This window comes from Oryzias melastigma, linkage group LG17 (genome assembly GCF_002922805.2).
Source record: "Oryzias melastigma strain HK-1 linkage group LG17, ASM292280v2, whole genome shotgun sequence".
Lineage (NCBI taxonomy): Eukaryota > Metazoa > Chordata > Actinopteri > Beloniformes > Adrianichthyidae > Oryzias > Oryzias melastigma.
The window spans coordinates 31,084,526-31,096,228 of NC_050528.1; the positions used below are offsets into that span (position 1 = coordinate 31,084,526).

Consider the following 11,703-nt stretch of genomic DNA (forward strand, 5'->3'; position numbering starts at 1 on the left):
AGTTAGAAAGAACAGCTAAACTTCAAAACAGCCTAAAGAACTGAAAAAAGCCTAAATCAGCCAAAACAGCTAGCGTGTAGCTGAAATATTAGCTAAAGTCCAAAATGGCCTAAAAAAATCTTAATAAATGCCAAAATAGTCCAAAAAGCTAGCAGAATGCCAATTTTTTTAAACTTTAAAACTGTAACTTTCTAACATAATTATGAATAATAAAAAGGCATGAATATTATTCCAGAATAAATCAACTTAAATAACTTTGAATATTTTACCCTCCATAAAATATATATTTTGTCAAAATTATACAAGTTGGAAATGAGCGCAAGAGCGCAGGCCATTAATGACAATAAAATAAAATGATCTGGAGGGCCGGATAGAATTACCCGGAGGGCCGGATTCGGCCCCAGGCCTTGACTTTGACTCATGTGTCATAAAGGCAGGTTTGTGTTTTTTTTAAGTTTCAAAATAAAACCATGATCCTTTTTCTTGTAAGTTGATTGTATTTTAGTATGTAACGACAGCAGAGCTTTCACATTTTGGCCCAAACCAAAAGTCACAGTATTTGTTTTGGCTTCCCCCCCAAAAAAATTGCGGAAAAAAAAAGCTGCTACCGCCAGCTATTTTGACAGAATGTAATTGCACTGTGACAACACTGGCAGCCTGTGATTGAAATATCAGACAAGCTTGTTTTCTATTCCTACCTACAAATCTCAGCATGCAGGGATTTCAGCAGCACCGTCTTTTCTCACTCAAGACACGGAACGTGCTACACCTACACGCCGCATCGGGCTTCGGCGCACACGTCTGAGCGACAGATGGCGGCTGCCGAGACTCCAACCCCAGGAACCACAGAGGTTTATGTATGGAAGCAGCTCAGGCGTGTAGAAACCTAAATAGTGGGTTTTAGGCCACGGTGCAACTGCTGTGGACTATTTTCACCGGCAGATTAATACACATCTGTTGTTGCGGTGACACCGTACAGCAGCCGGACGGTCTGCCTAAGATGGAATAAACTGCAGGGCATGCGATCATGTTGATGAATGACGGTGTCACCCGGTTCAACAAAGTGCCTACCTGACCTGGTTTTAATAGTTTAAGACAAACACTGGAAGTTTATGCACAAATAAACAAGTTCTTTTCAGGACAATAAAAAAAACAGGGAATATTGCCTGTAGGTTGTTTTTCTGCATCAGTGGAGGAAGCAAACGGCACACACATTTAAATGCGTCTCTACTTTCCCTCTGAGGCACATAATCAACCTTTTATTGATTAACAAACCTGTCCAGGATTCTTTCTGGCGCTCCCTTCATGACCAGAATATGACCAGAGGGATTGTCCTCCACTTCATGGATGGAGAGCTTGAATAAAGAGAAGAACAGCGAGACTGATGAGGACTTTAAGGGGCGATATTTGCAAAAGAACAATGTGCAGAGAAGAGAGACGGGGTCTGGAGAGATCACTGCAGGATCCAAAGAGCTTCATGCATGCAGCAGCCGCAGCCGCCTGTCACACATGCTGGTGGTATTGAAAGTGACTTCAGAGAATACATGCTCAGAGTTATATGTATTCCCTCCATTCTCATAGCTCTCATTCATGCTGCTACACTTTACATTCCCCTTTCCTCAACAATATGGTTCCACATCTGAGTCACGGCACGTCAAACCCCAGAGAAGAGGAGCCTTTTATTTTCTCCTTCCTCCTTCATTCAAATGTTTTGATTTCGTGTAAGAAGTGCTCATAATGCAGGCAGGAGGCGCTTTGTTTGCCTGAACATCACAGCTGTGCTGGTGCAAGTCTCCTGGCACGACGCCCCTTCAACGTCGACTGTGCCCTTGAGCAAGGTGTTAAAACTCGGTGTGACTTTATATAATACACTTTGCTGATAACTCTTACATGATGTGGCACAGGATGCACCTTTTTTTAAACTTTCATCTGAAAGGAAAGCGAACTGCACAAAGAGAATTTATTCAAAAATCCTTCTGGTTCAGCTGAAGTGATGAGAAAAACGTTCCGCTTCCTGAATGTGGAAAATAATAAACTGGTATTAAAAGAGATGTATTAAATCTATAGAAATGTGGATCCATAAAGTGCACTGAGAGTCAGTCAATGAATTTCTCAAAGAAATAACATCTTGCTAATCTTTTGGTTCATTTTTCTCTGTCCTGCTTTGTAAATGTATGGACTCAAACTCAGATCTGTTTTGTCTCTCCTCATCTCAAACTGGTCAGCACGTCTTCCTTCAACAAGCCCCTCGAGGAGTCAAGATTTGAGCTCCTCCTTTTCCATATTTAAAGCAACAAAATCACGTCTGTAATTACTTCTGACAGCCAGAAGGGTCTTTTTCCTTCATATTCTTACATGTTAAAATGGTAATTACAGATATCCATCTGACCGTTTTCTAAACCTGGTTTTTCCTCTTTAGGGATCCTGGAGCTACAACCTGGACATCTCCAGGCCAGCCAACCCCTGTGATCACTTTGACTAGTAAAATCCTACTCTAGGACATGACAAATTTCCTTTTTAGATTAATAAACCTTACCTTCCCAAATACTCAGAGGTTATTCAAAAGTTCGGACATTTTAGATTGTGAATTTGTATTTGCTTATCGTTTAATCTGTTTCATTTTGGACAATACTCATTATTTTAATGGAAACGGTATAGTTGTTGAAAATGTCTTATTTAAGTAAGTTGTTGCACTCAACCTCAGTTTGAAAACCCTCCCTATCCATGTCCTGCCTAAGACTATAGTAATATATCCCAAAATTCCACCATGCGAGGACCTAAATCAAATTTTTTTTAGCAAATTCGATAAGTGGCAACACGGCAGCATTGATAGTTGTTAGGTACCAGTAGCGTTTTTACATGCCATGTGGCGGCTATGGACAATTTCTCCAGTTCCGGTTCACGAGCGAGCAGATGCGTGTCTTCAACTCTCCTCAACTCTTCGTCAGTTCAAAGTCGTTGAAAAGCGATTTTAATCACAAAGCTAATGGAAAACAGCAGTAATTCTACAAAAAGGAGAGTTGAACATAGCTCCGAAGGAAAATCTAGAAGCCGATTTTAAGGAGCTTACAGCTGCGTTAGCCAACATCCAGGCTAAGCTAACTCCACTGCTTCGAATGGATGCTAAGATATCAACACTACTGGAACTTGAAGCTAAGCTATCAATGCTACTACAACTCATGGAATATTTCCGACAGGAAAAGACACGTAAAGAACAACAAGATAATCGGCAAGATCTCCTGGAGAGAAGAAGGAACGACGTGGATCAACAAGTAAGAATGAACGACATCATTCTCACGGGACTTCAACTCAAACCCGGGCGTGGCCTGATGCAACTAATGTTAGCATGCAAGCTAACGGAGCTGTTGGAGAACCAAGTTGGATTATTCCTCACGTCTAAAGGGAGTCAGGCTACATTTTACTAGACTAGAATAGTCATACTAGATTTGACTAGACTAGATTAGGTTAGGTTAGACTAAACTAGATTTGACTTGACTAGACTAGACCAGACTAGTCAAACTAGATTTGACTAGACTAGACTAGACCAGCCTAGTCAGACTAGATTTGACTAGACTAGACTAGAGTACTCAGACTAGATTTGACTGGACTAGATTAGGTTAGGTTAGACTAGACCAGACTGGTCAGACTAGATTTGACTAGACTAGGTTAGGTTAGGTTGGTTTGGTTTGGTTTGGTTTGGTTAGACTAGACTAGACTAGACTGGTTTGGATTGGACTGGACTGGACAAGGCAGGACAGGACAGGACAGGACAAGACTGGACTGGGTTAGGTTAGGTTAGGTTAGGCTAACTTAGGCTAAATTAGACTAGATTACCCAGCAAACATTTTAATGTGTCCAGCGGGCCACACTATTGAGTTCCCACTCAAGCCAGTGTGGACAAACACAGGTGGGGCCACCAATTCAGCCCAAAAGTAAACCATATGGGGCCCACATTGAAATGTTTGCTGGGTAGGTTAGACTGTATTGTGTTGTGTTGTATCATATTGTATTAGATTAGACTAGACTAGATTACACTAGATTAGATTGTAATAGCTCTGTTGCACAAATCTAAAATGAACATTTCAGATGTTAAAAGTACAATTGAAAGAATAAAACACATTAAAGAATCATTTCAGACAAGGAGGCATTCACTTGCAAACGTTAGTACTACATATCCAGGCCAGCAAATGAATTTCAAATCATCCTGACAGAAGCTCATTGTGTCATATTCTCTGCCATAGATACATTTAAATTCAGAAAAACTGGTTATTTTTTTCCATTTGCTGCCTCTGAAGGTACAAGAGAGCTGACGGGTTGACAACTTGTCAAAGTATTTCTCCACTAAAGGATCGCTGCAGTTGCAACAAGTGTTGGTCCAGGGAAATACAGCTCTGACAGAGTTCTGAAATTCCCTTTTAAGAGAGTCGATCAATGCCAAGACCCAGGAACACTTTTCCAGTGCATTTACATCAACTGCATATAACAGTAGGTCGTGTTACCAAATCCCACACACATCTCGTTTCTCTGGGGCCTGTTCTGAACTGACAAGAAGTCTCCGATGCTACGATTCGAGTCTTTTTTTTAAGCTAAATTGAATGTCTGTACATGAAAATGCATCAGTTGAGCTTCTCTCAGCAGCTAATACTACACTACTCACCACAAGTTAGTGGGATTGTTCTTTGTTTGAGTTTTTTTTTCCATTTTGGTCAGAATTTATATTTATATCAATACGGAATGAGAAGAAACACTATTTTCATTTGTTTCATATCCATTTCTCCAAAAATTAAGACAATAATAAACATAGCCCAAATAACAAACACCGACCATGTCAATAGCAGCTATTTCCACCATTTCCTGCAATGACAGCTTGACAGTGACGTCTCATTCTCATGATGCTGTTCTGAGGCCTTCCACTCTTCCTCAAGTTCTACATGCAGTTCTGCAGGTCACTTGGGGATCCGATCATCCAGTCTCTGCTTCAGCTGGTTCAATACAGACTCTATGTGGGTCATGGTGTCACACCATATGAGGAATTCCCACTCCCTCAAGTCCAACTGTGACAATTCTAGATACTGCTTAATAGACATTGAACTTTCATATTAAGGCAGGGGGTGCAAAATATTGACTTGGGCCGCAAGTTTGAGACCGCTGATCTACAAGAACCAAATGATGTGATGCCTCCCCAGACTATTGTGTAAGTTGACATGACCCTCATCAGTGAATAGGACGATAGACCATTGCTGCATTGTCCAGGTCACATGGTCTTGTACTCAAACGTTCATGGTGGTATCTTGGTGTCAGTGGACTCCCCTACATTCAAGTCTGTGCGGTGGAGTTGGTTGTGAATTGTTCATCTGTAAAGCCTAGTACCCTCTCACCTGGTAAACGGGCCTGCAGCTGTGTGGAGTTTGCAGTTCTGAAGTCAGAGGTTCTAAGGTTCTGGTCCTGGTTGTGGTCTGTCACAAACGCTGCCAGGAGTTCTGTGTCTTGATGCAAGTCTGCTGATGTCACCTTGAGACACACCAAGATCACCTGCAACATCTACCAACCTGAAGTCCGCGCTATGACCAGGTGTCACTGTTTGTCCATTAAGTGATGTTGTGTGTTAATGTCTGTAGAAATGATGAACTTGGAATGACTTACTGACAAAGCTTTTTATATCCACAGAATGTTGACACTGATGCCACATTGAAAGGGTTTCTTTTAAGACTTTGTTGGTTTTGGTCCCGATAAGTCAGACATATCATACTATCACCACAATATCTCCTTATCCCAACAATCTGTGAAGTGAAACAAAGGAGTCGACACAATATCCATGACTTTTTGTGAGTAGTTTCATTCATTCGATATCCTGATGTATTTTTCCCAACAAAAAGAAAGCGTTTTGTATGTCCTCGTACAGCTGCAGCAGGTTTTCTGTCTTTTGGGTGGAGCTCTTTTGGATATTTTTCAGGTTTGAGTGTGTAGAGGTCAAAGGTAAAAGGGCGTTTTTTTGTTTTTGTTTTGTTTTTTGTTTTTTTGGCTGGATGGTTAAAAGGGTTCATGAAATAACCCAAGTGTGGAAAACAAACTATTTTCATCTCTAAAATCAATAATAAATAATATGTAAATAATATATTTGTTTAAGTTTTCATGCAAATAAGTTTAATTCGGTAACTGTGTGTTTTAGAGGAAGCGTTCATGCAAAACAGGATTTGAAACAAGGTTAAGATAACTCAAATGAGATTGCACATTTTTGTGCACGAACCCTCCAGTGCAATACCTGATACTTGTTGATGGAGTTGAAGGGGATCTCTGCCACTTTGAGATTCCTAGCTCTCATGTCTCGAACGCTGCCACAGCACACCTCGATGCATTTGAGCAGAGCCGACTCTGACGCGTCCCCCGCAGTGTCCCTCTGAGGAAAGGCAGCAGCACATTAGAGCAGCCACTCACATTTGCATATTAAAATATCATCCTCCTCTGTTTTGCTGCTTGTGTTTATCTGTGAGGAAGGGAAGAGCTGGGATTATGTGTTATTTAAAGGATTAAAATCGTGTGTGACGCATCTTAGAGGACTTTGCTCACTTCCACTGTGGTTCCTATTAATGATGCAGGCATCAGAGTGTCGTTTGCATCAGCACAGCCTGGCATCTGGCCACCAGAGGCTTTTCTTTTAAAGTTATGTAATGACTGTAGGCAACAAAAGTGCAAAAACGTGTCACTTTTTTTCGTTTAACTGAAGCATCTCACTTTCCTCTAACTGTGAGGATTTGGCAACCCCTGCTTTATGTGTGCTACGGTTTTCATGGACGGTATAATGTGGATTGTGCTGCTTAAAACTCCAAATGTGAAGCTGGGAGTCAGCCCGCGTCAGGAAACGCATCCATGTTTCTGTTTATGCATTCATGGAAAGGCCCAGCACAAGGACACATGCTCCCCAAGATTTGTCCTTGCTGTGATTTTTCATCATAGCAGAAGGATGACGGGAATGCAATTTCAGTGTTTTGTACATGGACGTCCTCTCTGCCATGTTTCAGGCGCGTTCAGGGTTCACTCGGAGGAGGCGGCGGCGGGTTCTGTTTCTCTCCCAGAAGAAGAGGGTAGCCCTCTCCTGGAGAAACACGCTGAGAGTTTCTTCAGGTCGATGTAGCGCAGGTCGGAGGATAACGGTTGGTAGACCTTTGGGATAATATTGACTTTCCAGCCCAGCAGTATTTCCAGCGGTGGATTGGAATCATCTCTGTGTGTGTGTGTTTAAAAACTGTGAGTCAAGGTGTGCAGTGCAACTTTGTCAAGTGGAACTGACAAATTATTTTATGGTATTTTCCCCCTCACTCCAGCGGCCCTTTAGATTACGATTGGCTGACCACAGAGGAAAATATCACGGCTCTGCTGTACTTCACTTCACTTCTGTGAAGTAATTAAACTTTCTGCAAGTCAGGGCCAGTTTTACAGCTCTGCTCTTCCTCCAGCTGCACAAAGAAAGAATTTTGCTTTTCTTTCATCTGGCAGTGAGTAATATTTTTTTTAATGAAATAATTTCTTTGTCCTAAAGCTAAACGCAGTTGCTTCATCTTCTTACTTTTACTCTTCATTTCACGGGGGGAAATTATTCAATATTTTAGATTTAAATTACATTAAATTAAATTAGATGTTAAATTATCATCATGCAAAGATTCCTGCACACCAGCAGAATTCAAACGGCTGGAAAAGGACTATGCAGTTCTGCCTGGAGGAAACAAAACAAAAAAAAATCAACAAAAAAAACAACCTATGAGCTACACTTGTTAGGCAAAATACCCACCATATACTTTTAGAGGCATTTTCTGCCACTGGGAGATATTAAAAGGAAGCACCCTATTGAGGGTAATAAGTCATATATATATATATATATATATATATATATAGCTTTGTTTTTTTTTATTACATAATTTAAAATAACAGACATGTTTTGCTTGAAGAAAATTACCTAAATTTAAAACGGGAAGCAACGGAACAAACAAATAAAAAAAAAACACACATTAAAACTCCAACCAGCGTTAAATGTTACGCTAGCTTGAGTCTGGGGACCATACAGAGCTTTAACAAAGCATGACCCCCCCAGCAAGGCTAAGTGGGCTGCATATGGTTTGTGGGCAGAAAATGGGGGTCCTGGTTGAGTTTGTCTGCAGTTTCCGTAGTGGCCCCCCCTGTGTTTGCCATATTGGCTTAAGGGTGGACTCCATGGGTAGCTCGCTACAGCAGAGCTCACTAGCTTGATACAGCGGAAGTCGCTACAACGGAGCTTGCTATCATGCTACAGTGGTGCTCACTAACATGCTACAGCTGAGCTCGCTGACTCGATACAGTAGAAGTTGCTAGTTCGATACAATGGAGTCCGCTATCATGCTGCAGAGGAGCCCGCTATCGTGCTACAGTGGAGCTCAATAGCACACTTCAGTGGAGCTTGCTAGTTAGATACAGCTGTGCTCACTACCTAGATAGAGTAGTGTGAGTGGTGCTCACTAGCTTGATACAACGGTGCTTGCTACACGCTACGCTGTCCACCGCGCAGATGGCTAGCGTAGCGAGCCAACCCACTGAGTGCCTCAGGATAAGGTTTATTAGAAAATACTCAAACTCGTATCACTTTTTACCATACAGTTCTCCATATTGAGGACATTATGTTACCTCAGGCTAACCTCACTGTCGACCACAGATCCAAACCCCACCTCCCCCCTCAGCCCAGCCCCTTTTTTTGTTTACATTTTTCAAATCTGATCTGAGAGTGCAGTCACTCTCCAACTGTCCTGTTGTGTCACCCTTTGTGTTCTAGTACGACTTTTTAAAGATATAAAAGCAACGTTGTGTTTTTTTTAAAGCTTAAAGCGATGTGCTAACATGGCTGACTGGCGACTATTGATGACATCATTGAGTGGTAGTGCCATCCTAATTTGAAAATACTTTTTTTCCATAACTCTCCATTTGGAGGGGTAGGGGAAGATTTGAATTTGGCCTTTGACCAAAATGTATTTTCAGCGGGTACTAGGAGTTTTTGAGTATGTGGCGGGGGAGAAATTTCTGCTCAGTAAGAAAGAAGAATTGCAAAAACAATCTGGTGCTTACAGTCTAGGCCTCCTGCTGCAGGACTTATATATCTAGAATAATAACTTGAACACATTTTAGCTCGTTTTTGGTGAGTATTTTTGCTGTTTTGGTGCCATTATTATGCATTGCAGCCTCTAACTTGCATCTGAACCCTCCCCGTGAAACTGCTTTTAATTTTCTGAGAGGCAGTTCACCTGACATACGCCTTATGTTCCTAACTTCCCCCTCCTGGCAAATGATGTCGGCGAAATCATGTCTCATAAATTATGTGCATGGATTAGTTGATTCAAATCTAAAAAGGAAAAGGCCTGTTCCTAATTTTCGTGCCTTTGACTAAATGTGTTGTCCCCCATAGCCTTAAACAGTTTCATATTTCATGAGCTCGGAGGGTGATGCAGAGCTTCGGAAGAGTTAAATGGTGCTGTGAGCGCCCCGTACCATCATGATGGGGAGGTTCTCCTGTTCAGCTTTGAAGTCGGCTCTGTTACACAGCCCAGCCACTCTAGACAGAGCAGCCCAAGTACCAGAGCTCCTGTCAAAACCCAAACCTACCAGAAGAGAGGAGAGAGCTACGTTAGACTTCTCTTTTCTAAGGCAGAGCTCATGCAGTATTTATGACTCAACTTTCACTTCACACAGTCGAGCTGGATATTGCAGCTAAACAGCAGAATCGGGGTCAGTTAAGTTGAGCGATCATTTTTACCTTGACAGAAGTGATTTTTTTTTTTTTTTGGTTCCTCACACTGGAAAATTGCACTCATTTTTAACGAGAATGCCCTAAAATAAAATCAATTTAAAGAGCCTTAACTGCAGCCCTGGTGTCTAATCAAACAGAAAATGACCTCCACCCCGCTGCTGGCTCTTGCATTTATTTTTCATATTTGCCTCGACATCACAGAGTGTCACTGTGTGAACAAAGAGTCCTCTGGGGCGGGAGGAGTAAAGGTTGACACAAGGAGGTGCAGAGTGGAGGATCCTTGAGGGGGGGTTGAGTTCATTGTTGCCTTTGTTGGTCGTTGGCTGCTGTTTATTTTATGATTGTCTCACTTCTTATTAGTATGCAGAGAATACCTGTTCATTCCTGCCAAATCTTTTGCCCACTGCCGGAGGCTTTTTTTTTTTTTTTTTTTATTGGCTTGGTTTTACCCCGCTCGGTAGAATCAGATTGGTTCTACTGTTGCGGCTTGCCAAGGAATTCTGGGAAAATGTATGTTTATAGCTGAGGGTTGTGCCACCCACTGGATACCACTCCTCAATTAATCCAGGTAGCAGAGTGAAGAGCCAGGCCTGCTGGCGCGGTGAATATTGGACAGATGACTTTCAGCAGGTGGTCCTACCCCCACCATGCACACTCTCCACATCAATCCTCACGGCTCTCTCTGTGTCCGTTTCCTCCTTTTTCTGCATTTCATTCCGCCGGTCTCACCTCTCTGGTCCTCGGTGGTGTCCACCTCGTGGATCTGATTGTCGAACCACATGTGGGCCACGGTCATGCGGTTCTGGGTCAGCGTCCCTGTCTTGTCGGAGCAGATGGTGGAGGTGGAGCCGAGAGTCTCCACAGCCTCCAAGTTCTTAACTAGGCAGTTTTTCTTAGCCATTCGTTTGGCTGTGAGCGTCAGGCACACCTAGAGAAGATGGAAGAAGGAGAGATAGAGAGAAAAGAAGTGTTGCATTCAAGTGTTTGTTCGTAGTCCAGGTGCATGGCACATGGGAGTGTGTATGTGCAGCTTGAGCACTACACAGCAGGTGAACGAGGGCAAGAAAACACATACACTGAGCAGACATATCCCATATGCTGCAAAAACGCTCCCACACCCCCTAATTCTGACTGACCACAGCAGCAACAGCCTCATTCCAGCACATCACAGGTGCACACAAACACCTTCACACACCAGCAGTGGCTGCTGAGAGGGAAACCGACTGGAGGAACCAGCCAGTGGAAGTTAATTTACTTTCTGTGACCAGTAAAATGTCGACTGATGGCATTTCAAATGGCAGCTAGAATCCAACTGCACTCACAGCTTTCACTGTTGCACAGAAACATCCACATCGGAACAACCTGTGCCTCTCCTTGTCGGGATTCGGAGAGGTTTTTGTTTTGTTTTTTTAGTGTCACAGTACAAATACTTCCTACAGGATTTACCAGTGCTTTGAAAATCACAGATAACCAATAACACGATTAATAATGACTCATTTCCATAGTGCTAATGTTCGTCTCTGTAGCTGTTACAGGAAGACAATTTCCCCATTACAGCTCTAATAAAGGTATTCTTATGATGATTTTTATGACCTTGCTTTAAGGCTCTGGGAAAGACAGTTTTACAAAGATTAAGGCATATTTAACTAAATATTCAGGGTTTTCTATTTTTAAAAACCAGAGTTCAGTTGAGGCAGTGACTACTGTGGCCAAACTAGCAACTAGCAATATTTGAAGTAGCTAATTATTTTTAATATTTATTTTAGTGTTTTTTTTTAGGTTGTTTTAAAAAATATACACAGAGGCCAGAAAATATAGGGCAGTTTGATAAAGCAGTTTGGAACAGTTTTGCTATAATAATATCTGTTCTGTGTGTTAAGCATCTTTTGAAGCTAACAAGATTTATGCTGGCTAATTGATGTGTCAATTTTCTAGTT

The 11,703-nt window shown here is 42.0% G+C and overlaps 1 protein-coding gene across 1 annotated transcript in view; it reads right to left on the reverse strand.

The window, feature by feature from the left end:
• Positions 1-11,703, reverse strand: part of atp1a2a (ATPase Na+/K+ transporting subunit alpha 2a) — a 68,392-nt gene that overhangs the window by 34,540 nt on the left and 22,149 nt on the right. The window contains exons 9-12 of the mRNA XM_024280357.2: positions 10,496-10,694; positions 9,508-9,617; positions 6,263-6,397; positions 1,276-1,355 (exon numbers count right to left, since the gene is read on the reverse strand). Of these exons, the coding sequence (XP_024136125.1) occupies positions 1,276-1,355; positions 6,263-6,397; positions 9,508-9,617; positions 10,496-10,694 (524 nt within the window). The remainder of the gene's footprint in view (positions 1-1,275; positions 1,356-6,262; positions 6,398-9,507; positions 9,618-10,495; positions 10,695-11,703) is intronic.